At 38.5% G+C, this 25,298-nt stretch overlaps 1 protein-coding gene across 12 annotated transcripts; it reads right to left on the bottom strand.

Moving 5' to 3' along the window:
• LOC118801149 (cation channel sperm-associated protein 3-like) lies at positions 1–25,298 on the bottom strand. 12 transcript variants are annotated; one of them, XR_005006462.1, is made up of 20 exons: positions 25,200–25,298; positions 16,836–16,971; positions 16,640–16,738; positions 16,442–16,540; positions 13,517–13,645; positions 11,595–12,622; positions 11,386–11,500; positions 11,131–11,215; positions 10,579–10,672; positions 10,332–10,405; positions 10,016–10,199; positions 4,914–5,162; positions 4,677–4,702; positions 4,201–4,291; positions 3,510–3,680; positions 3,100–3,232; positions 1,855–2,032; positions 1,311–1,490; positions 686–826; positions 1–304 (listed from the first exon to the last, which is right to left on the bottom strand). XR_005006462.1 is itself a non-coding variant. In XM_036561315.1 (8 exons), the coding sequence occupies exons 6-8, from the start codon at positions 1,476–1,478 to the stop codon at positions 125–127; spliced, it is 489 nt and encodes a 162-aa protein (XP_036417208.1). In that variant the 5' UTR covers positions 1,479–1,490; positions 3,100–3,232; positions 3,510–3,680; positions 4,201–4,291; positions 4,677–4,702; positions 4,914–5,491; the 3' UTR covers positions 1–124. The 12 variants fall into 12 exon arrangements, 2 of the variants coding, with proteins under 2 accessions (XP_036417208.1, XP_036417209.1); XR_005006461.1 differs by lacking the exon at positions 1,855–2,032; XR_005006468.1 differs by lacking the exon at positions 1,855–2,032 and having other exon boundaries at positions 11,402–11,500.

Here is a 25,298-nt window from a genome sequence, read left to right as displayed (position 1 = left end):
GTAGTTCTCCACTTATCAAACAATGTTACCAAGCTGGGAGAGTGAAGGCTAGCACCTGCTTTCTTCTGAGACACGTGAAACACCACTGCCTCATTTCAAAGTGCTTTGTCATTAAAAAAGCTTCTTATTTCTTTACAGGTGTTTCCCACTCAGTTTTGTGTAGAACTCTACTTTCACTCCCCTGACTCAACCTGCACTCACCTGACTCCCAATCAGCTGCTTCATTGTTTATTTTCTGCTTCTTTCTTTTCTGCGCTGCCTTCCGCTCCTGCAGAGACTCCTCCTCACGGGCTTTAGTCATGCGCTGTTTCACATTAGGAAGAAGAAAATATACACATTAACTTCAATTTGGGTTAATGGTAGAATTAGCATTCAATTTACTAGAGGCGTTAATTAAAGCAACTGAGTTTAGGCTTAATAAAGGGCAGATTAATGTTCTTTTCAATGTTAGGGTTATTTATCATATTTAGCGTCAGGCTTAATGTTAGTGGTAATATCATTCCCCTCTACATGGCAGACTGTGGTTTGATATCTTGCTTGGGCAAACACACCACACTATACCAGTAGGAGTCCTTGGGCAAGACTCCTAAAGCTACATTCTCCTTCCTCTGTAACATGATTCAACTCTAGCTCTGGATAAGAGCATCTGCCAAATGCACAAATGTAAATGTAAAGATAGATTTACCTCAACCTCCATGATGACCAAACCCACGAACATGTTGAAGAAAATGAAGTGGCCTATCAGTATGAAGATGATGAGGAAGAGCCGACTGTAGGTCACTCCTGAACTATCTACTTTCTTCAGCAGATCCACCCAGCCGTCCAGCTAAAATAGAACAACAAAAACGACATGCAGTCAATTATCATGTTTGCTATTGCGAAAACTTTATCGCAGGAAACAGAAAGCAGGGATGGACATTTACAGGGTGATTAGATTGGAAGGAGGAGGAGTTTCATTCTAGAAAATGTGAATGGGGTGAACATTCTAGAACAATCTGAGTGGGGAAGATCACTTTAGAACAATGTGACAGCAGAAGAAACCTGCACGACACTGTGAATGGGAAAGAACATTCTAGAAGAGAGTGAATAGGGTGAACATTCTAGAACAGAGTGAATGAGTGAATGGAGAGGTCATTCTAGAACAGTGTAAGGGGGGTGTTGCTGCTGATTGTTGATGTTTGTTTTCATATGTTTGTGTTTATTGAGGATTGTTTATATCAAATGTAAACAGTTTGTTTTTACAAGCTTTAGATGTTTATATTTTCTACATATACATTATGTGTGATTGCAGATGCTTGTGTACAACTCACTGTTACTAAGCCAAAGATGGTGAGCAGGGCGGACCCCAAATCCCCCCAGTGCTCGAGGTCCCCTGAAGCCTGCTCTCCGAAATAGAGAACTCCAGCAACAGCAAAGATGAACATGAAGAACACCAAACTCATCACATACACAGCTCTCTTCATGGCTTTAGCCAGCATCACAACCAGAGCCTGCAAAATAGCACGAAACAGACGAAAACAGTTATAAAAACAAAATCTTCTCATATGTTCATATTTAAACATCACACGTGAGCTAAATTTTTATTTTCAGGCATCTTAACAATTTCCTTTTACAGGTTTTCACTTAAGAACAATTCTAAGAACAGGTGCTATTCTTGAACAGACTGGTTCTTAAATATTTCCCTAATCTTGCAGAACCTTCATGCGTGTTTTACACAGAAAGAGTTGATAGGGTAAAGCCATGTCATGGTAATTCCCAAAATTCTCTCGTATAACGTGTATTGTAGGTACTACTAACGCGTTTACGCAATGTGTGTTTGGCTTGGGGTTGGGAAAATGTAAAATTTCAGTTTACCGGTTAAAAATCTTTCCAGTTGAGAGTAATGATGTGAGCTCATTTTCTTTTCCAGACTGGTCATCCTATGTTGTGCTGCAAACTGGATCACATGCCCATCTTGCGTTTGTGATTTAATGTAGAGCTAAAGCAGGATTTCCGCCTCAGCAAAAGAGCCATGCATGGTCTGCAGGGGCTCCTACAAAGGGAACAGGACCACACCAATCTGCCTAGTCACACCTTACAAGGAGCCAGTTAATGGACCAATACAAAGGCGCTTCAATTATTACCATTCTAGGGGACGCAGCATAATTGAAAGGGCTTTTGGAATGATGAAGACTAGATGGAGGTCTACCCTTTTCAGAGCCTTGGAGGTTAAACCTTCATTCGCACCACTGGTTATTGCGTCCTGTGCGTTTCTACACAATGTGTGTGTGGATAATGGGGACATTCTGGAGCCAGATGATGATGATGTTGCACAGGACAACCTTTAGCCCCAACCACCCTGTGAGCCCCTAGCATATAATGAGAGCTTTGGGAATGCTACAAGGGACAGACTGGCTGCCCTGGTCTAATGCCATGTTCAAGCCCCATAAGGATGCTGGCTGCGATCCAGAAATTGATAAGTGTATATAGTTTTTTTTTTTATGTTAACTATGTTTACACTGTTTTAAAATGATTATTTGGCAAGTTCAGTTTTTTGTTTGATAAATACAGATGCTGACAAGATAGCTCAGGGATGTGTACAAGTTATTTATCCAGTATTATTTTTTCTAATAAATAATGTCATATTAATATCGGTTTCAGTAATATTCACATTCAGCATCACATTTAAATGCATGTCCATTGGCACATTATTGTCACCTAATAAACTTTAAAATAACAATAAAAAAAAGTACAAAAATAAAACAGTGAGCTACATTTTCAATTGGTACATTCCTATCGCCTAACAATATTATAATATCAGCCAGTTGGCACATTCTTGTCACCTACCAAACATTTTTTTTTAAGTGTAAAAATAGAACATGGAGCTATTTTCAATAGTTGTATTCTTATTGCTTAACAATATTATAATAAGAGCCAGTTGTGCTTCTGAGGTTACTGACATCTGAATAGTGCAATCACAATGTAAACAAATTAACCATCACAAACAGGAACCTGTGTGATGCTAGAGGAAAAAGTATTGCACATTACAAACAAGCCAACACTAAATCATATTTTATCAATTAGTCTCTCAAACAGGCCCAAGCACCGCTCTGTTTTCACCTCACTCTCCTCATGGCGCTTCTGCTCTTGGTGAAGGGGTTGGGGGGCTTGGGGCCATAGGAGAGGCTACTGATGTACTGGCTGTCATGGAAGAGGGGCTTGAGGTGGTGCTGGCACTCGTGGCCTCGACCATCTCCAGAAAGGGAACAAAAATTAGACGGAATTATATTGCAGAAATGGGTGATATGGCAATGTGGTATGTACAATATAAACGCTACGTTCAAAATATATTTCTAAAAATAAAAAAGACACTAGTTTATCATCAATATCACATTAGATACATTACCAATAACATACATTATACATTACAATGTATATCATCAATAACATTCCAGGCTACATAGCATTGTTTAAAAGATTAATAATGCATTACATCGTAAATGTCATTGAAGCTAATCTTTAAACCTTACCTTAAGTATTGTTGTGGGATCAGCATCAGGACCAAAAAATACGACCACAACAGGAGGGTCCATTGAAGGCCTGGCACCCAGCACCTCATGCATGTCTTCAAAAAACTGCAATGTGGCAGCTGTTACTTCACCAGCATCTGTTCCAGACCCTGCTTTGGGAGTTTTCAGGTCCTGAAATAAACGCATAAATGCAGTATTACTCAACAAAGAAAATAATCAGAAATATTGCTTTATGGCCTTTTACAGTACACTCTTAAAAATAATGGTTCTTTAGTAAAGATTGTGGTTCTGTATAGAACCATGAACACTCAAAGAACCCTTTGCATAGTTAATGGGTTCTTCAGACTGATGGAGAATGTGTTGTACATGGTTTTGTGTGGAACCTTTTTGAAAAGGATTCTATATAGTACGAAAAAGGTTACAAGCGAGACAAAAATGTTTAGCCTGTAACAATAGAAGAACCCTTTTCAAAAAGGTTCCACACAAAACCATGTACAACATATTCTCCATCAGTCTGAAGAACCTTTTAATCTTGCAAAGGCTGGACTTGCTGGGGAGTGATTCTGCCCTCAAGGCCAAGGTCTTTGATCAATGTCCTGTATCATAAAAAATATGAAGAGTAATATTAAAATGAAAAACAAGAACCAAAACAGATGTTTGCAGTGAAGCAGCTTTAAAACAAAAGACTCACGCCCAAAGTGGTTTTGCAGCACTTTTTGATTGAAGAAAATGCTTATTCTCTGCTCGGAACCGGATGAGCTCTCTGGTTTCCTGTGGAGTCCCTGGAAAGATAGAACATACACTGTAAAATCTGTGCAATTTACGGTAAAATACTGGCAGCTGTGGTTGCTAGAATTCCACTGTAAAAAGTAAGGTGACAATGTACAAGACATCTTGGTATGCTTTTTTGGCAACCATAAATTTCAGTTAAAAATTGCTGTTTGTTTACAGTAAATTACTATGAAAAAAAATCATATATAGTAAATCTGTTTACGGTAATATGCTCTAAAAATAACAGCTGTATTATAAATCTGTTTATGGTAAACAATTTTAAAAACAACAAATATTCTGTAAACATAATTACGGTCTATCTCAGTGACGGACACAGTAAAACTGTATTATATATTACAGTACTTTATTGTAAAGTTCAACTTTACAGTAAATTACCGGCAGCTGTGGTTGCCAGAATTTCACTGCAAAAAAAACAGTACAACACATAAGAGGTTATAGTTAGTTGGCATAGAATTTACAGTCAACTACTGTTTATGGTAAACTACAAAGGAAATAACAAATAAACAAAGGTACAGACTATTCCTGATAAATATTAAGAAACTGTTTTTACATTTACAGATTCTCTGTGAAAAACAAACTGAACTGATCTAATAACTTGTCCAGTACACTCACAAATTCGTGTTGAGATCTTGAAAAAAACCAGCATGTGTCCATATATAGGATAATCCATGGTGGAATGAATAAACCTCATGGAAACAAATAGCCACTTGACTGAAGAGGGTGTTCAACATGGGACAGACTCTCACATGGACATGATGTTCAAGAAACTGGAACTTAAGGCATGTATTGTCACCAGTTCTGCTTGAGGACTCACATGTTGCCCATCAGGTGTTTGTTCACTGTGGGCTGGCACCATCCTCTCTGTAGCCATAAAACAGAAAAAAAAGCAGTTAGATTGATGTAGTGCTTGAGCATGATGCCTACACAGAGATAAACTGACAGTTAACTGTTGTTAAGCTGAGCTCCCATGATGTATACGTAGGAGAAACCAGGAACCGTATTACAGAAACTTCTTACCTCTGAAATCTTTTTAGTCACTATGACAACTTCAGTTAGGACTGAATTTAGGATAAACCCCAACAGGGTCCAACTTCTGTTTAAGCATCCGTCTCTATCATTTTTAGGCAGCTGTGTCAGGCAGCAGAGTTCACTACTAGCATAATGACGCTACGTTTATTTCTAAGGTAAAACGCTGCTTTCACTTGTGAGATGTTTTCTTTTCTTTTTTTAAAAATCTCAGACACTGCAGACACGATCTCCACCGTCCCCTCATATTAACCTTCGTGTGTTAATGTTGATGATAAAATATTACAGTGATGGTGATGAATAATGAGAAATAATGAGGGGGCGCTCTCACAATATTCTTAACTTAGCACACAAGTTTTGTTTGACATTTTAACATCATGGTTGGTAGCTAAGTAACAGGCATAGCAATTGACTGTCAACTTCAACTGAGTAGGTTAAGATTTTGAGCCTATTCACAGCCCAGCCTCCACTACTCACCCTGTCTTTCCTTTTCCTCCATATCTACCTCCTTTATTTTTATTTTTTTGGTGAACACTAGGGATAGGTATCAAGAACCAGTATTAAATTGCTACCTGTTCCAGACTGGTCAGTAAGGGTAAGACCTTCAAAAGTGTTGGCTCACTTTACAAAATTTAATGATAATGCAGCTAAATGCAATACACCGGGTTATTTAGGTTCTGTCTGAAACTTAGTGGAGTTGAGGGTCTGGTCCATAACTGAAGCTTTTTATTTCAACTCTGCAAATCAGCATTTACAGCCAGGAAAACGAACAGCCTAAAGGCTAGAAACAAAAGCACCTGCCTTTTTTTTTCCTTTTCCCAAACTCCATTACCCCACCTGTATTCAGGATCTTCAACCTATAAGGCCCGGTGAAAGTGAAACTAAAGCAGCCAAAATTTAAAATTTCTCTTCCAAACGAATGACTGACTAAGTGTACTGCTTATGGTTGTTACTATTTTCAATTGCAGGGAGATGACCACAGCTTTTTCACATTTTTTTCAAGTTGTCAAAATTTCATATAATGTCTTTGCACCGAATTCCAGACAGTGGTATCAATAAGAGCGTTGATAAGTATTAATAAGCAGTATCAGTATAGTCCTAATCAGGGGTGTAAAAAGTACTGAAAATCCCTACACAAGTACAAGTACTGTTACTATAGTGATAAATTACTCAAGTACAAGTAAAAGTATTAGTAAATAAAATTACTCAAGTAAGAGGAAATAAGTAGTTTGTTGAAAAACTACTTAAGTACTGAGTTACTTAGTTACTTCTTGGTATTTCCGCTGTCACAACCTGAACATATTTCTGAGCTACTCGGCTTCATCACTGAAAATAAACTGTACAGAAAAACACTAAAGCTAAAGTTCTGACTGATCACAGTCTGCTCTGCTAGAGCACATCTACACACCTTTCTGTGAACTGTGTAAGGAACAAGAGAGGAAGAGAGAGAGAGACAGAGGAGAAGAGAGGGTGGGCAAGAGAGACAGAAAGAGAGAGACGGGGAGAAAGAGAGAAAGAGGGGATAAGAGAACATGTTTTATGTTTTATTTTTTATGCCCAACTATTCTTGGGCCCTTACAGTAAATATGGACAAAACAAAAATAATGATTTTTCAAAATAAAGTCAGATTACAGGAGAAGAAATACCAGTTTACTTTCGAAGACACAGTAAGGAAAGCAGGAAATTTTAAATCAGCGATTACAGCACTGACAGAAAAAGCTCACAGATCTTACTACATGATTAGAAAAACAATTTCCAAATTCAGCCCCCCCCCCGTTGCAATCTGGTTAAAATTATTTAAATCAGTAACTGAACCAATAATGTTATATGGCAGTGAAATCTGGGGACTAGAAAGAACAAAAAATAACGAAATTTGGGACAAAACACCCACAGAACTATTTCATCTTGAATTTTGCAAAGACGTCCTGCAGGTGAACAGAGGTGTCTCTAATCTGGCCTGCAGAGCTGGGCAGGTTTCCGCTCATTCTAGACATCCAGAAAAGATGCTGTTACGAAATGCTTGATCGGAAATACTCAAAACACTTAGCCAATTATCTAATCAGGATCAAAGATAACAAACAAAGACAAACACTAACAAAGTACAGACTGAGTGACCATAAACTGGCCAATGAAACAGGGAGGCACAGGAATTGCAGGCTGGACAGAGAGGACAGGATCTGCACCCACTGCCTATCAGGAGAGATAGAAACTGAGAATCACTTCCTTCTTTCATGTTTAAAATATAAAACCATCAGAGATTCTTTTCTGCCCAAATTTACTAATAAAACCCCCTCCTTCCCAAACTGACCGACTCAGAGAAAATGAAGATTATACTGGGAGAAAATGTAGAAACAATAAGTTTAGCCAGACAGTTTATTCAGAACTGCCACAAGATCAGAGAAGAAAATGTAACATAGCACATCTTCAGTTATGTAATTAATATTTCTAATTCCTGATGTTCAAACATATTACATTTTTCATATGTACCTTGTTTGTTTTATGTATTTATTTTTAATTATTATTATTATTATTATTATTAATAGCGGTAATGGTAGAATTTTACTTTATTTTATTATATTTTATTACATTTGGCATGTCCATACTCATTCTATGCTTATATGTATTACCATATTTATTTATTTTTTCTATTTATTTTTTTATTTTTTTCCTATTCATTTATATTTTAATAATAATTCAATTTAAGCTGTATTTACAGCTTTGGCAACATAGGTCTTATATCCTGTCATGCCAGTAAAGCATATTTGATTTGATTTGAGAGACAGAGAGGAGGAAAGAGAGAGAGAGAGGGGCAGGAGAGAGAAAGAGAGAGGAGGAGGAGTGGAAGGGGGGGCAAGAGAGACAGAAAGAGAGAGATGGGGGAGGAAGAGAGAGAAAGCGAGAGGATAAGAGAGAGACAGGGGAGAGAGAGAGAGGGGGCAAGAGAGACAGAAAGAGAGAGATGGGGGTGGAAGAGAGAAAAAGAGAGGATAGAGAGAGATAGAGGGGGAGAGGGAGAGAGAGAGAGAGAGGGGGGAGAGGCAGAAAGAGACAGAGGAGGCAGAAGAGAGACAGAGGAGGAAGAGAAAGAGAGAGGATAAGAGAGAGAAAGAGGGGGAGACAGAGAGAGACAGAGACAGAGGGGGAGAGAGAGAGTGGGGCAAGAGAGACAGAAAGAGAGAGAGGAGGAGGAAGAGAGAGAGAGAGAGAGACAGAAAGAGAGAGACGGGGAGGAAGAGAGAGAGAGAGAGAGAGAGAGAGAGAGAGAGAGAGAGAGAGAGAGAGAGAGAGATAGAGACCGGGGTGGTATCAGATCAGGCTGTGCAGAGGTTATGAAGAACATGTATTAGACTAAATTTCAATCTCAGCCGTTCACGACAGTTTATCTCCAAAATAGCAGCTAAACTAGGCTGTATAAACGGGTAAACTTTAGCCTGTGGGCGACACCTGTCAACTAAAGTAGCTAACAGACACTTGTAATAAAATATATGCAACAGATTTTAAGTTTAATAAACAGAAGCGTTACAAAAGAAAAAAGAAACCCGTAAACACGGTACCTGTTTAGCTCGGCTACTGCTGCCTCAGGCTGGAGTCGAGTTGTGAAAGCGGATCTCAGCAGATTTTGTGTTTGGTCGCTGATAATAACGGCGTTTTCTTTACTTCATGTGAAAATGAATACAGAAGACCTTTTGGACGCGGCCTTTTTCTCGTGTGTGCTGCTTAAATCCTCTTCTGTCCTTCTCCACTTAACTGGACATATCTGTAGTGTTTTTCTTGCTGGAGCTGCTGTTTCTTGATTGGTGAATCAATTTAACCACGCTTTAACCACGCTCAATTTAACCACGCTTTTTTATTATTGGGTGATAAGCTGATACGCTCATCATTTATTTTTACTCTGTAACATTATGAAAATTAAAGTAGCAAAGTAAAAGTATTTTATTAAAAATGATCTCAAGTAACAGTAAAAGTACTACGATTTAATTCTACTCCAGAAAGTACAGTTACAGGGAAAACTGTACTCAATTACAGTAACGAGAGCATATGTAATTCGTTACTTACACCTCTGATCCTAATGATACCTATGCCTAGTGACCACTGTGTTTCGTGATCATGGCTAAAAAATTCAGTTGGGGAAAGGAAGTGTCGTTTGTTACCATTTTTAGCAAGGTCAAAGAAAGTGTGGTTAACGTTTAAGTTAATGTTTTGTCTAATTAAATATCTCTGAGACACTATGGGACAATGTTTGTGTCCCAGCCGTTTGTGGCTGTCAATACAGCCGAATGAAGATGAAATTACAACTGGCCTCTCAATGCTACAAGCACAAAAAGCACAGAGCTTCAGCAGACATGGGACTGTGGCTTCATAATGACTTTAAAAAAAGCCCAGTTGTGAGCGCTGAAATCTGTGTCTATTCAATGCAACCGACCCAGGCTCAACATTTTAATGTCTGTCAGCCATCGATGACGGACGATGGCATCGTACATCAGCCCAACCCTAGTAAGTCGATGGGGTGAAACAAATGCTGATGATGGCTTAGTGTGGAAATGCATCAGTTTCTACCTGTCACCCTGATACTCTATTAATTATTAAAGTGATCTGCAATACTACATTCCAGAGTGTTGGTTTCTTGTATGTAGAGTTGTGCTTGCATCCACCTACCCTTTGCTACACTGAACTATATCACCGCTTACCTCTAATTACCCTTGACAAGACTGGTGTCCAAGACGTTGGGTTCAGACTTGAATGCAGAGCGGTGGGATAGAGTCCAATACAGTCAGGGTATGATGTTCAGAAAACGGGAGCTTTGAGCAGGTGCTGTCATCATCATCACAACTTGTCAGTCAGGTGTTTGCTGTGGACTGGCGAGGATCCTCTCTGCAGCCAGAAAAAGATAACAAAGAAAACAACAAAGAAAACATTAACAACAACAATAATAATACAACCCCTTTTCCAAAAAATTTCAGATGCTGTACAAAATGTGAATAAAAACAGAATGCAGGTTTTCACCTGGGGTCTCCACAGTTTCTCCCTCAATCTCCCTACCTCCTTTTTCATCCCAGAGGATGCAGCATCCATGATTTCTAAAAGGAATTTCTTAAATGAGCTTGGCCTGAGAGAAGTTGGTGGCATTTATGATCCTGTTTACATATGGTTTATCATTTGCACAGTAGAGATTTTCCTTGGGGGAAAAAAAAATCAAACAAACATTTAAGGGCAACACTAGTTCAGAAGTCTATCAATTAAATGTACTCACTCGATGCTGAGCGTTGATAACGCTGATGACAAATCAAAGTGCTCGCACATTCCTGCAAAGTTGACATCCTCGCCTTTTTTCCAGCTGCACCGTGCTGAGGAGAAAGTTAAATGATTTTGTGGTGCATGGCTAGGACGTTCATGAGATGAATCATCAACATAAAAGCTGCAATCTATTGAAAAATACAACATTAAAAGGGACAGAACCGAGGTGGTTCTTATTAAACATTGCAATGCCCCCATCACAGCCTGTGGACCTCAGGTCACTTTGGGCCAAGTCTCCATAAGGAACGAAATATGTGTATTCTGGTAGTTAATAAAATCACTAAGGATAAAATATTTATTAAACAGTGATCAAAACAACTGAAGAGAGAGACTTGGATGGCTGAGATTCGCAAGAAGTTCAAATCACATTAGATTATGTAATGCCTATATTTATGCAGTGCTTTACGTCAACAATTACATATACTGTTTGAACGTGAAATGGCTACACAGTGCTTGCAAAAAGAGGTGGGCCTAAAGCCTTCTGTTGTTAAATTAATGTACACTGAACTGGTATCTGATGAGAAGCGCAGAATGGTAGGACAGAGGTTGACGAAATCCATGTCAAGTACAACCACTGGTAGACGTAATAAGCCCTGAAAGAAAGAGTAAGGAGATAAAAGATAGGAGGACATACATCCTCTTAAGTGAAAGATGAAATCATCTCACCCATGAACTATTCTCTTTTTTCAATGCACAGGTTGCAAATTACAATCAAATGGCTAAGCTCACACCCAAAAACAGCCAGGCCTCCCAAGTGGCTTACCTGGTAGAACACATACATATTGTTATTGCAGCATCCAAGGTTCCATTCCAGCTTGGGCCCTTTTCTGCATATCATCCCCTCTCTCCGCTGTGTTTCCTGTCTATTACTACTGCATCTGTCCAATAAAGCAGAAATGCCAAACAAATCATCTTTGAAAGTTAAAAGCAAAAACAGCTCGCTTTTGATATTTAAATGTATTAGAATCTCACCGTTTCCCTGGTTGCCACAAAGGCCAGCAAGTGGTTCCTTCCAAGCCTATAACCGCTCATAAGAGTATGAATGCAATGCATGAAAGGTGGCAAGAGCGAAAGGCTTATTCTTACTTGTAATAAACAGAATTTATACAAGAGCAGTGTGTATAGATAATTAAGACATTTTACTCTTAAAATGTTAAAACATTTGTTAGACGTGCTCAGTTTACTTACCTTAGAGGAGATTATTAAATCTTAGCAATGCCAGCATCCTTCAACCTACTCTGGAGTGTCACAAAAGCACTGAAACTAAGGCTCAAGTGGTCTTCAGAGACCGTTTTATTCACTTCAATGCATTGTTAGCCAATAAGCTCTGCAAACTCCCTGCATGGGTCACAGACTATTTCAAATAAAAAAGTGACCAAACCTTCTGAAAAGTTGCTTCTGGCAATAGCCAAAATTGGGAAACTCCCTGTATGTACTGTAAAATCTTAAAGAACTAAATTACTGTTTGCCAAACAGTAATTGTACAATAAGCCAGTTCACATAAATTTAACAGAACCAAACACTGCTTATTAAAACACTAAAGCTAACTAAAAACATCAAAGAACACTATTCTGAATGTCAACAGTTAACAGTGTATATTGTTCCGTACAGCTAGAACTGTATAAGAGTTCAGTGGGATAAATCCATCCTTAACATGTCCCTCTCCACTCGTGATCAGAGAGATCTGCGATGAGGGTGAGGACTGACAGTTTTTTCTTGTTTTTCCTTGTTTCAATTTTTGTGCCCCTCTCTGGAGTGATGTTGAAGAAACACAAGAATTTATAATCAACCACAATATACAGTGATTTGCTCTAAAGGAGCAGATTTAACTAACTAACCAAAAGTGGTCTTAAAAGATGCTAGTTGTGTTTCTTCCCCATCCAGTGGTATTTTCTCCTCTATATGAGTGTAGTTTGACCTGTCGGCTGTCCTTTCCTGTGGTGAGAACAAGTGCTTCACCAGGACTGCTATTCTCCAAAATGAATGAAGTGGAACTGGACCTGCGAACACCACAGATCAAATTCTAACAAGCATTTCAAAGTCTCTCTCACAGGCACATAATAGGCAAACAGATCTGTGCTGATCTCATCTCTTCCTAAAAACATTTTCTTAGGCTCCACATAGTTGAGCATTTTTTTGTAAGACTGAGCTCTTGAGAATGCTGTCCTCATTGACCCTGCATGACATGTAGAGAACAGATCAAATCCCTGGACAGACTCACAAACCTTGGTGATGTCCTCATCTGATAATGTGTCATTTTTCAGCAGTGAAGTAAGTTTACTCTAAGTATATGTCTGACCCAACTCATGTATGTTTTGCATCTCCTCAACGATGTTCTGTATGGTCGCAGCAGGTAGAAGAAACTGCCCCTGCAATTTTAAGTAAAATAAGCCAACGTTTCTAAGAAAAAGATCGCTGAAATTTTCTGACATATCCATTTGACTTTCATCTGTACCTGTCTCATACACTTGATGGTCAAAGTCTACTCTTTCAGTTGGAACGCGTGATGACTGAGAAGCAGATTCTTTGTATAAGTCACTAACGCTGCTCTCTGCAAAATCTCTGTGCTAACACAGATGATGTTAGACAAAAGTCAACTCCCTCAATTTGTAAGATAGTTAGCTAGTTAACGATAAGTTAACTTACCATTCAATAACCAAATAGTTTTTTCAAGGACAACACAAAACTGCAAAAAAGGCCGTGTTAAAATCAACATTAACACTAGCCAGCTGGCTAGTTAGCTAAGATAACTGTGGCTAACATTAGGTAAGTTACTTATCCTGACCTAGCTAGCAAACTTAAGGTAATATTAACGTAAAGTTATTACAAACCCAAACAAACCTTCGAGAAAGCTTTTACTCTCAGACTGGAACAATTTCTGTTGACGTGCTTACCTCAAGAACATTTTTTTTTTAAGCCCAGGAGACAGGACGTTGTGCCATCAATGTTACCAGCATAATCCCCAAGGAACAGCAAAGGTGCGCTGAAATGGCAGTAATTGCTTGATGATGGGGTATCGTAGGCTGAAAAATAAAATGTAAACCCATGCTTTGGGGTTTTTGTTCTGTAAAAAACATTATTAATTATAATGCACATCAATTTTATAATTTTCGTTTAAACTGTGTATTTTGATTATGTTGGGGAGCCACATTTTATTGTATATAACTGAAATAAAGAAGAAAAAATAATAGTATGGAAAATTAAATCTGTGTTGTTACAAAATCACAATACAAAAGACTATCTATATTCTTATCACATCAGTAAAGGTATGCCTTATTAGTTATGTTAATTAGGGTAACTGCTGCAATCATCTAATGTCTTGTGTTCTTATAACAACCTTCTAACTCCCTAGCAACCAACTAGCATACCTAGCAACCACCTATAAACACTATAGCAACCACCAAGAACACCCTAGCAACTGCCTATAATCACCCAAGCAAACACCCAAAACACCCTAGCAACCACCTACAGACACCCCAGTAACCACTCAGTACATTCTATCATGTAGAAACACCCTGACAACGACCACGTACATCATAGCAACCGCTAAGTACACCGTAGCAATACCCTAGCAACGCCCAGTATGCTATAGCAGCCACCCGGAACACACATAGCAATCACCAAGCACTAACAATCACCTAGAAAAACCAGCCATAAACCATAAACACCCTATCAGCTATGTAGAACATCCCAGCAGTCACCTAGAAACACCCTAACAACCATCTATAACCACACTAGCAGCCATCTTGCACTCTCTTACAACCACCTAGTACTCCTTGGCAACCAAATACTTCACCTTAGCAACAACCTAGAAACACCCCAGCAGCCATCTTAGTTGTCACATCTTAGTTTATAGCCTGGAACAGCCTTGCAACCACCAAGTGCACCCTTGCAGCCACCTACAAAGACCTTAGCAACTGGCTACCCAGATAGCAAGCACATATCGGTCTGCTGGTTTGATAAGACATCCCGCTGACTGCTTGCCACTGCTGCTCCACCCTCAGACGACCCAGATTTTTGTCCTGCATACAAGCTCTACCTACGTTTTAATCTCCCCAAACAGATTTTAAACGCACAGAGCTAAGAGAAACAACTAAGAGGAAAAATAATGACTAGGCCTGACATAAAATGATTTTATAGAAAATGTTTTTGCTGACTCTGTGCTAAATTAAAATTATTTACTTAACTAGTTTACAAAGTATAACTAAAGAAAAGAAGGAGGAAAAAAATAAGTAAATAGGACTGTGAGTGGAAAATGAGCGATAGCGAGTAGAATTTTTTCTATTACTCTGCTTAAACACCACAACAAAACGTCAGTGGACCACCAGCTTTGCCAGCAGTGGGCCAACAGTAGTCCTCTATCCTCTTGCTCTCAGGGTAGTACACACTAGCAACCACCTACACTTTAGATACCACCTACACCTTAGCAACCACATGGTACATGCTAGCAACCACCTAGTTCACCTTATCAAACAGAACACCCCAGCAGCCACCTTGTGCATCTTCGTAACCAACTAAAACGCCTCACCAATCACCTAGACCACCATAGCAAACATAGCACACCTACAAACACCTTAGCAACCATCTAAAAACACCCTTACAACCACCTAGTAAACCCTGGCAACCACCAACGATTGCTAGCATTGCTGCTCAGCAATCAGTTGAATTTCGTCAAGAAATACATCTTTCTGGTAATGTTTTAGTTTTTCATTGCACATAACACATTAACTGTCAGATCGAACCCATATTTACAAGGATATCACCTAAAATTACAGTAAATTACAGTATATTTAAACATGTTTTACTGTGAAATAAACATTATTCAACATACACCATATTTTTAACATCTTGTTTCTATAGAAATGCAAGTATAATGAAAGCTGAATGGTGGAAGGTTTTAGACTGTAAATTTAAATGTATACATCAGCAAAATCCGTAGTTTATGCAGAGAAATATCGTTACGTTTAGAGTAATTACTTACTAGTGGCTTTATGGTATTTCCCATTAATTTTACCAAAATTTTATATTTTCACAGTAAAATTGTGCATTTTCTACATATTACGACACGGAAAATTAAAGTAACGTAGTGTTTCTTGATTTAGGGTAAGCCATTGTAACCACTACGGTGATATACTATTTTGGATTTCATGGTCTTTTACTGTTGCCAATTGATAGTTTTTTACTGTAATATCTATGGACATTTTTTACAGTGGAGGTATGTCATTGTAACATTGTTAAGATTTCAAATAAACCAATACTATTTCTTGCAGTCACTAAGGTGAAAAACCCAGAATGTTCGAATAACAATCATGCTAATTTTGTTGGGCATGACAGGACAGGTGTATCACATTTAAAATAGCCTGGAAAAAATAATCAGGACGTGTTTTCCTGCTTCGTCTCCATACTATGGCAATAATGATATATCAAACCGACATTTGCCATTTATCCAAAGGAGACTGAAAAGCATTGGCGCTCACGATTCATTCACAACTTCAGTTTTATGCATCAATCAATCAATCTAACCAGTCACCGAATAAAAAAGAGCACAAACAAAAAACTACATTACTTCATTAACAGGCTACTAGCGCTGCTCTGTAGGCAACCTGCCAGTCTGCAGTGATAGCAGAGGAGGGTAAAGTTCAGCAACCTCGCTGCTTAGTTACATTTAGGGCATCATATGCCTTCAAAGAGGGGGGATGACAATTATTTATTATTGCCACCAAGAATTCTTCAGCGATACGAAGCAGAACTTAGCTTTTTAATCGCCAGCAAGGGGTGAAATGGGATTGGGCCTAACTCTATTTTTACAGTGTACTCACCTGGAACACTCCTGAGTTACTGTACTCTTCCTCCGGGGTGACGGTGAATGTGTTCATGAATCGGGACATTCATGAACAAGAATCGGGACAACCCTATCCCTAGATGTAAACGCACAAAACAGAGGGGTAGGGCTAAGTGTTAGGGGCAAGGGGTGAAATGGGATTGGGCCTAACTCTTTTTTTTTACAGTGTACTCACCTGGAACACTCCTGAGTTACTGTACTCTTCCTCCGGGGCGACGGTGAATGTGTTCATGAATCGGGACATTCATGAACAAGAATCGGGACAACCCTATCCCTAGACGCAAACGCACAAAACGGAGGGGTAGGGCTAAGTGTTAGGGGCAAGGGGTGAAATGGGATTGGGCCTAACTCTTTTTTTACAGTGTACTCACCCAGAACACTCCTGAATCACTGTACTCTTCCTCCAGGGCGATGATGAATGTGTTAATGATGAACACAATGAACACATTAAATAAAGAGTGCTGAATGATGGAGGAAATGAAGGAGTGAAACTGCCCATCTCTCCTCCTGCACACAAACAACAAACACAAAAGAGTCACTGTTACTTTTCTTCAACTCAAATACACTTTTACACATTTACACTTGCATTACTATTTATGGTCTTTAGTTTTGAGTTTTTCTGCCAGATCCCAGCTAACAAAATTACGTTCTCAGAATCTTCCCCTAACATTCTATTTTGGTTGTGGGAACGTTGCACTGGAATCTTCCCTCAACGTAATTTTGTCCAGTTTTCTTAATGTTCTCAGAACGGTCCTAGAACACCACCTCAACCTTATTTGCAACCATTTAAAATTCTAGGAACGTTCTGACAACGTTCAAAATTATTTTTTCTAAACGTTCCTCTAACATTCCTTTTTGGTTGTATGAACGTTTTATTGAAACGTTCCCTCAATGTTATTCTGTCCAGTTTTCTAAATGTTCTCAAAACGTTTTTCTTAATTTATGTGAACGTTCCAGAATGTCACCTCAACCTCATTTGCAACAATAGTTTAACGATCTAGGAACGTTCTACTGGAACCTTCTGAGAACATTCAAAATTATGTTCTCTGAATGTTCCTCTAACATTCCATTTTGGTTGTATGAATGTGTTATAGGAATGTTCCCCCATGAATCTGTCCAGTTTTATTAACATTCCCAAAACATTCAAGTTACAAGAATGTTCTCTAAACATCAACCCAAACTCATTGGCAACAATTTAACGTTCTAGGAATGTGGTCTGAGAACCTGAAAACATTCCTGTAACATTCTATTATGGTTGTGAGAATGATGCTAAACTTAAAAAGGGCCATTTTTATGTTTCCATAACATCTTTCTTAAATCCACTGCCCCAGAATATTACCTCAACTTTACATACACTGACCACTGAACATTCCTGGAATGTTATCTTTAAACGTTCTTCAAAGGTTTATAGTTCCAGTTTTCTTAATTTTCTTAGGATGTTCGGTGCAAGTTAGTAGAACATAAAGTTAGTAGAACCCTAAAACATCTTCCTAATATTTTTGTGCAGCCAGCAGTACTCAGCATCAAAAGTTTAGATTTTTTAATGTTACTTTAACATTTCATTAACATTTTCTCAGTCTAGTTAAGGTTAATCCCTCCGAGTCTTGATTTCCTTCCCTCCATCCACATTCCCGTTCATTGCTGATTGTCTAATTCAAACAATCCCCACTACTATAATAATACTGACATAAACTAGGGCAAAATCAATGCAAGCATAATGTGTTTAATAAATGTTTATTATTGTTGCTAATATTATTAATCAATTCAAGTGAATGAACAAAAAATGAAAAGTCAAGAAATCCATTAGGGCGTCTCTGTATTCTCCACCTGCAAAGTAAACAAATTGGTTTATTTCACATTTATCAGTTCATGTAAAGCATTGTTACACTCTATCCAGGCCATTCTGGGCAGCTAAACACGAAGCTTTCTTGAAGTTACGTTGCAGTCTTTGATTTATAAGTCAAATGTGCAAGAGGCGCCTGTGGCTCTTCTTTTTTTTAAGGCTAAATTCCTCGCATGTGATAGGATTTAAATAATGTTGATAAGTACTGAGGGCCTTCTTAGTTTCAAGGTGTTTAATCAGCCTGTATAGCGGCCTTAAAGTTAAGAGTATAAAATATAAGGTTTGTGGAAAAGTACGGAGCCCCTTAGGGGTAATGCTTAAAAAAATAAAAAAACAGTACTGACATTGTGTTCCCCTGCAAATGTTTTGCCTTCTCTTGCAAAAAAATTCCAAGCCTAGTCGTGCTCTCTACGCTTGGATTTCATGGGTGCACCGTGGATTACAGCAGAACAGTACTGCAATGACCTGGAAGTGTCTTTCTCCTTCTTTCAGTATGCGACTCTCTTTCAATCCACATTTTGTAAGTGTAACTAAACACTGCTCCAAACACAGCAACAATCCGCCTTTTGACAGTGTTCAGAGTTTGGTTTTCATGTTTTTCCACAGTGAAAATCATGTTTCGTGAGGTATACAGCAGTATTTAATATGCCATAAAAAATTAAACAGCCAACTTAAATAAAACTCCAACTAGGAGTGCAATGATTATTTGAGTTAGTAGACTAAAACTGACGATCAAATTAGTTGGCAACTAATTTAATAGTCCATTAGTTGGTGGCGTCATTACGCCTCTTTCTCGCGCTCACTAGGAACATTTTGACATTAGCGCTTACTGAAGAGTGAACAAAAGCGTGATGTCAGTCTCAAGAACAAATTCCTTAAAAGTGTGCGAGCATTTCACGCTGTGCTTTTTGTAAAGCCGACCTTAGCTGGCACAGGAGCACATCCTCCATGTTGGAGCATCAGAAGAGGAAACTGATGAATCAGATTTACTCGATTGAGAGAAAACTGCTTTAGTTTTGTTATACGTTATTGCTGGTACTTTGCACATCCTTGGTTTTAAATTCTAAAAGGGAAAACGATATTGGAGTTTTATTTATATTTTGTATTTGCAGAAAAGTTCATTAAATTAGTAAATCTTTAAACAGGTTATGCGTCTTTATTGTTAGTTAACAAATGCATAAAACAAAAAAAGCCAAATTTAAAAGCTGACAGCTACATAAGTGTTATTTGGAAATATAGTAATTCATAATAATAATCGATTATTTGTTTCAGTAATCGATAGATTATTCGACTATCAAATTAGTCGTTTGTTGCAGCCCCAACTCCAACAAAGGACGAAAAGTACAGTTATCAGAAACCTCCACTGCAGTGTTTAAAAACACTTTCTAACATATAAGGTTATGAGCTACGTTTTATTTTGCTACTTAAATTCTGAACAAGACCTCTGCAATGCTTTGCAAAGCTAATTACATATATGCCCATGTTAAAAGTTTCAATAAACGTAAGGAATCAAACTGTTAGCAGAAAACTACACTGCATTGTTGAAGAACACATCGGGTACAAAGAGAATGCGATTCATGTAATTTCGCAGTCTGAATTTGATTTTGCGGTGGAGTTCCCTGTTAAAAGCTTTATTTAAATATTTTATGAAAACCTAAATACACCATGTAATAAAAATTGATTTATTCTGACATTTGGGAAGATGTTACTCGAAAACTGAAAACAGCAAAATTACACAAAACTTATTCCATGTGTATCTGGGGAGGTGTTTTTCAACAATGCACTGGAGTTCCCTGATAACATCTTGATTTCAATGTATTATAGAATTGTAAAAGCTGCCTTACTTTGAATGAAAGTGGATTTTTTCAGGATTTTGAGGAAAGATTATTTATTATTACCTAAATTCTTTGCAAAACTCAGGGGTTTAATGTAAATGTAGTCTGTAGTAGGGCTTCATCGATACCAATTACTTGTACTTTTACTCATACAAATTTACAGATACCAACATCTGGTACCAGCTGATACCATGTGACATAAGCATAGTATACGCTGCCCTGCTGATGAACAAATGACTCAAGCTGGCAGTGAAGAGGGTCTGCTTACACAGTGAAGTGTTATGGGCTATGTTTACACAGCAGATCATGACATCTTCAATTGACGCTGCTCTGCGGGGCTTAGATAGGCTTAATTTGTTTGTGTTTGTACCGTTATTTCGTCCTATTCCTCATGGTAAGAGAATTATAACGTTTGTAGAATGACTTGTAGTTAAACACGTTTTGAAGTATAAAATGTGTTGTTAGCACATCTTTTAATGCTCAAACACTACGTGGGTTATCTTTCTAATGCTAGCTTTGGCTCCATTTTCAACTACTCCGAGTAACATAGATTTATTGCGCCATTTCTGATTTAATTATTGTACATGCAGACACATTGTTGTTCAGACTTCAGTGATTTTTAAGGTGTATTTATGTCCCATATCCTCATCAATCTTGCTAAGTTGTGTAAATAGATTTGAAATATTTGTTGCTGAAATAAATAAACTGCATTACACAGCACAGTAATCAGTCAGTGTCATTATTGTTAGACTACTTATTTCAGTGCACCTAATAAATCTATGCTACTCGGAGTAGTTGAAAACGGAGCCAAAGCTAGCATTAGCAAGATAACCCACGTAGTGTTTGAGCATTAAAAGATGTGCTAACAACACATTTTATACTTCAAAACGTGTTTAACTACAAGTCATTCTACAAACGTTATAATTCTCTTACCATGAGGAATAGGACGAAATAACGGTACAAACACAAACGAATTAAGCCTATCTAAGCCCCGCAGAGCAGCGTCAATTGAAGACGTCATGATTTCGACATGCGCAATGAGGGGGAACAGGGGGAACTGAATTTACCGTAACACCGGAGTTAGCGCTGGGGATGAATTAGTTCCTGAAAGGGGAGCTACATCAGTAGTGTGGAAGTTTTTTGGATATAGAAGGTCAGACTCCAAACAAACGACTGCAATTTACAAAACGTGCAAAAATACTGTGACCACAAAAGGTGGCAACACATCAAATTTATTTCACCACATTTTCATTTCACCTTTCAGTCATTGCACGTGTCCGAGAATGAAGATGTGATATCAAAACGTTTGCTTGTTAACAAACAAGCTAAACCAAACGTAGTCACTCAAGCAACCACAGCTGGAGAATTTGCAAGCAGCACTCTGTATGACAAAGAAGCACACGGTGGAATGAAATTACTGAAGCAGTCACATTTTGGTTAGCAAAGGACATGACGCCTACCCAAACGGTGGAAAAGGAAGGATTTAAGTGTCTTGTTAGGAAGATGGACCCAAGGCACATCCCTTTGCCGCAACTGTATGGCGAATGCCATGCCAAGTTAGCCACTACATTAGCTTCAATAACATGTACTTCTTGTTGTAGTACAGCATTGTCACACAGACTGGGAAACAAAACCTCACTGCTGCAGGGGTTCAGTCCCGAAGTGGCATCTGGCAGCAGGAAGTGGCAACTCTGTCGTCCGGAAATGGCACGTACTGGCATGTGCCACTCAGCGAATGGTACCTGCCACCGATAACTGGTAACGAGTGGCACATGCGGCTCGTGCCGCTCGGTTAGTAGCACTCGCCAGTGGCACCTGCCACACAGAGAAAGGCACACACCAACAGCTCCTGTGAGTAAAGCAGTGATCCTGGACAGCGGTAACGCTATTTTGAATATAGACTCTTTGCGTGCTCTTGTTGTGGCGCATAGAGCTGAAGGAGTGCCTTCTGCCCAATGACAGCTGGGATAGGCTCCAGCACCCCACCACGACCCAGTAGGATAAGCGGTTTAGATGATGATGATTTTTTTCAGGAGTGGCACTAGCCATTTACTGAGGCGAGAGGCACTGGCATGTGCCACTCAGGAGTGGCAATCAGTAACACTACTAGCTGCTTATCACACAGTGGACAAAGTTCCAAGGTTTGAAAACAGTTATTGATTAGCCTGCATCACACAGGTGATAAATGCACCAGCTGAAAGTTTGATCTCAAACGTAAGCAACACTGGTCAATAATTTTATTCAGTAATTCTTGTGAATGTGTTCCTGTTACTAATTTCGGAGTACCTGAGCTATTTGGAAGTGGGCTGTTACATAACATTTACAGTTACAAAGCTACCTTGCCACATTTGCAAGTATTGTAGTGTTGCTCTAATGGTATATGGGGTATTTAAAGTTTGTGAATCATATGAGTAATCTTAAAGCATGTGCAATGTAAAATAAAAGGAACTGTACTGGTACATTTTTTTAGGTACAATGTAAATTTAACCAATTGTGAACCTTAAATATGCTTTTCCCAGGTAAAGGTTATATATTTGTTCATTTACATAATCTAAAACAGAACAATAAAATAAAAAAGCATGGAGACAAGACTGGGTATGTCGAGTCAATGTAGTTGCAATAGATTACGCTCCCCAAATAAAAGGTACTCAAGACGTACCTTGAGGGTACCACCCCTGTGACAGTTCAGTATAAACCCCTGTGTGTTTTAAACATTAAGTTATTCCCACTTTAACAGATGTAACGTTGAGAGCTCTTGACAGAATGAATATAGGTCAAAGGGGTAAGCAATCAATTTTCTGTCACATTTTGTGATAGTTTCCACTACTGACTCCCTTATGAACAGCATGAGGTGCTATTTTCAAAACTTAGCACTCGGTAACATGATAAGCAGACATACCAGCTTTCGTCTCAGTAAATGGCTAGTGCCACCCCTGAAAAAATAATACATAAAAACAAGAACACAAGCCTGCGTTCCTCTCGTCCTGTTTAATAAATACGCTGATAAATAGTCTATACATCGCATGAATAACACCACAATGAATTCAGTAATCATTTCGCTTAGAATCGTCCACCCAAGAGCACAACCAGTGAACCAACAAAATGACAGACTATCTGTACAAAGTCTTTAGGTCAACATTCCTCCATGACTCCACCATCTGCGTGGAACGTGAAAATTTGAACAAGAACGGCTTCTTCAAGATGACTTCCAGAACACGGTGGCATTTATTTTCGGGTCCATTCACTCAAGCTGAAGTACACGTGAAGTAACTAAAAGGCGAAGAGCCATGAGCGTAACAGAAAGAACTAACCAACAGCGCTCTCTCTCTCTCTCTCTCTCTCTCTCTCTCTCTCTCACACACGCACACAGAAAAAATGACAACTGGCGCGCGGCCGCACACATGAACGCGAACCCCTATTTCCCAACTTATTTACAAGCTGTTGAACTGTAAATTAGTCCTCTCTAATTCTCTCTCGGTTCTTTTTACAAAACAGCGATTATAACCTTTTACACATCGCCATCTTGTTACTTGTACATCATCGACAACATGTATTTATACAGCGTTAACCCTTTTGCCCAGGTCTGCTATCATCTAACCTTACTGAAACAGAAAACGGCGTTAATCAGCGTGTACTTTTACAGTAATAAAGCTTAAATTTGTTTCAGGGATGCTTGACAAGAGTAAACCTCACATTATCTCGCTTGTTGAGAATTTATACATTTTAATTAGTGTGTTCAAGATAAACTCCTGGGTCTGCAAGATTTACATTGGTTTGTTTACAAGGCTGAAATTGGCTCAAGTTACTTTTCACCAGCTTCTGGTTCAAATTTTCCAGTTCCACCTTTAATGGTGCAAATTATTTTAACACCTCAGGCGCCAGAACTGCTGCACCATTTAAGGTGGAACGGGAACATTTTAACACAAAGCTGGTGAATAACAAGCTTCAAGACTTCAGCTTTGTGGCTTATTTCATTTCACTGGTTTTTATCAATGCTAGCATATCTTAACATTAATCTATACATTTATTTTTTCCTCATTTATAAACATTTATCTCTGCATTTAATGTATCTTGACGATTTTGTTATTTCATTACATTACTAATTATGAGCTATTTTTGTATTACTAAGCATATTTAGCCCATCACTAACGTAAAGTTAGCAAGATAACTAACTTAATGTTGGCTAATATTAACCAACCTAAGTAGCTACATGAGCTAAATAGCTAATTTAGCTGTTAAATTGAAATCAATTAAAAGGTAGCTAACGTTAACTAACATACTAAATCCGTGAGACACCTTTATAGAATGCATTACAAGCCTTATATAAACCTTAAAACAAGCAACATTGCCAAAATAAAGTATTTTACTCTTCACTTCTTACCTTGTAGGTTAAGTGGACTGGCAGGTGCCCCTCTGGAATAAACCGGAGAAGACTGGCTGCAACTGGTTTAAACCGGTTAAGTCAGCTTATTTAACCGCCAAATCTCCGTCACCATGGCAACAGTACTCAAAACAGGCTGTGGAAAACTCGTTGTTTCTAGTAACAGGGGTTTGTGTTTAATGTAGTTTTTATTAAATGCAGTCAGAAAAAAAAAACTAAGAAAGGTAATAGCTTATCTTAAATATATTATTTAATTAAATATTATATTAATCAAAAAAGTCCAGTAGAACACAATGGATTCAGTTATCAACTGTGCACCTTATCATCTCAGAAAATGGATGTAAAACAGTTGACTAATGTTTCCTAACGTGTCTAAAGAACATTATACATACAGTCCTTGAAACTATTAAAAAACGTTGAAAGAACGTTCTATTGACGTTATTGTGAGAACGTTTGCTCCTAACATTAGGAGAACCTTTACGTAACGTTAGTCAAAGTTGTGGGAACGTTCCCTGTTAGCCGGGATGTTGTCGCATTAACTGCACAGCACAAAGAAGCCATTTTGACTGGTGTGATTAGCTGAGGCAGTTTCTCACACAGCGACCTTTTTCCTTTTTCTCTCTCATTCATGAATGAATAAACCACATTAAAAGTAGAAATCAATAAAAACACTTACCGTCTCCTGAACGACGGTTTTCCCCAAGTTTACTTCTCGGTTTTCCTCCGCCGACAAATATATACGGTCAGAGCGGCTGGTGGTGACGTCATAAAGGGG

This window comes from Colossoma macropomum, unplaced genomic scaffold (assembly GCF_904425465.1).
Source record: "Colossoma macropomum unplaced genomic scaffold, Colossoma_macropomum, whole genome shotgun sequence".
NCBI classification, from domain to species: Eukaryota; Metazoa; Chordata; class Actinopteri; order Characiformes; family Serrasalmidae; genus Colossoma; species Colossoma macropomum.
Note: the sequence above shows the minus strand (reverse complement) of the source record. Positions and strands in the feature narration are given on the sequence as shown.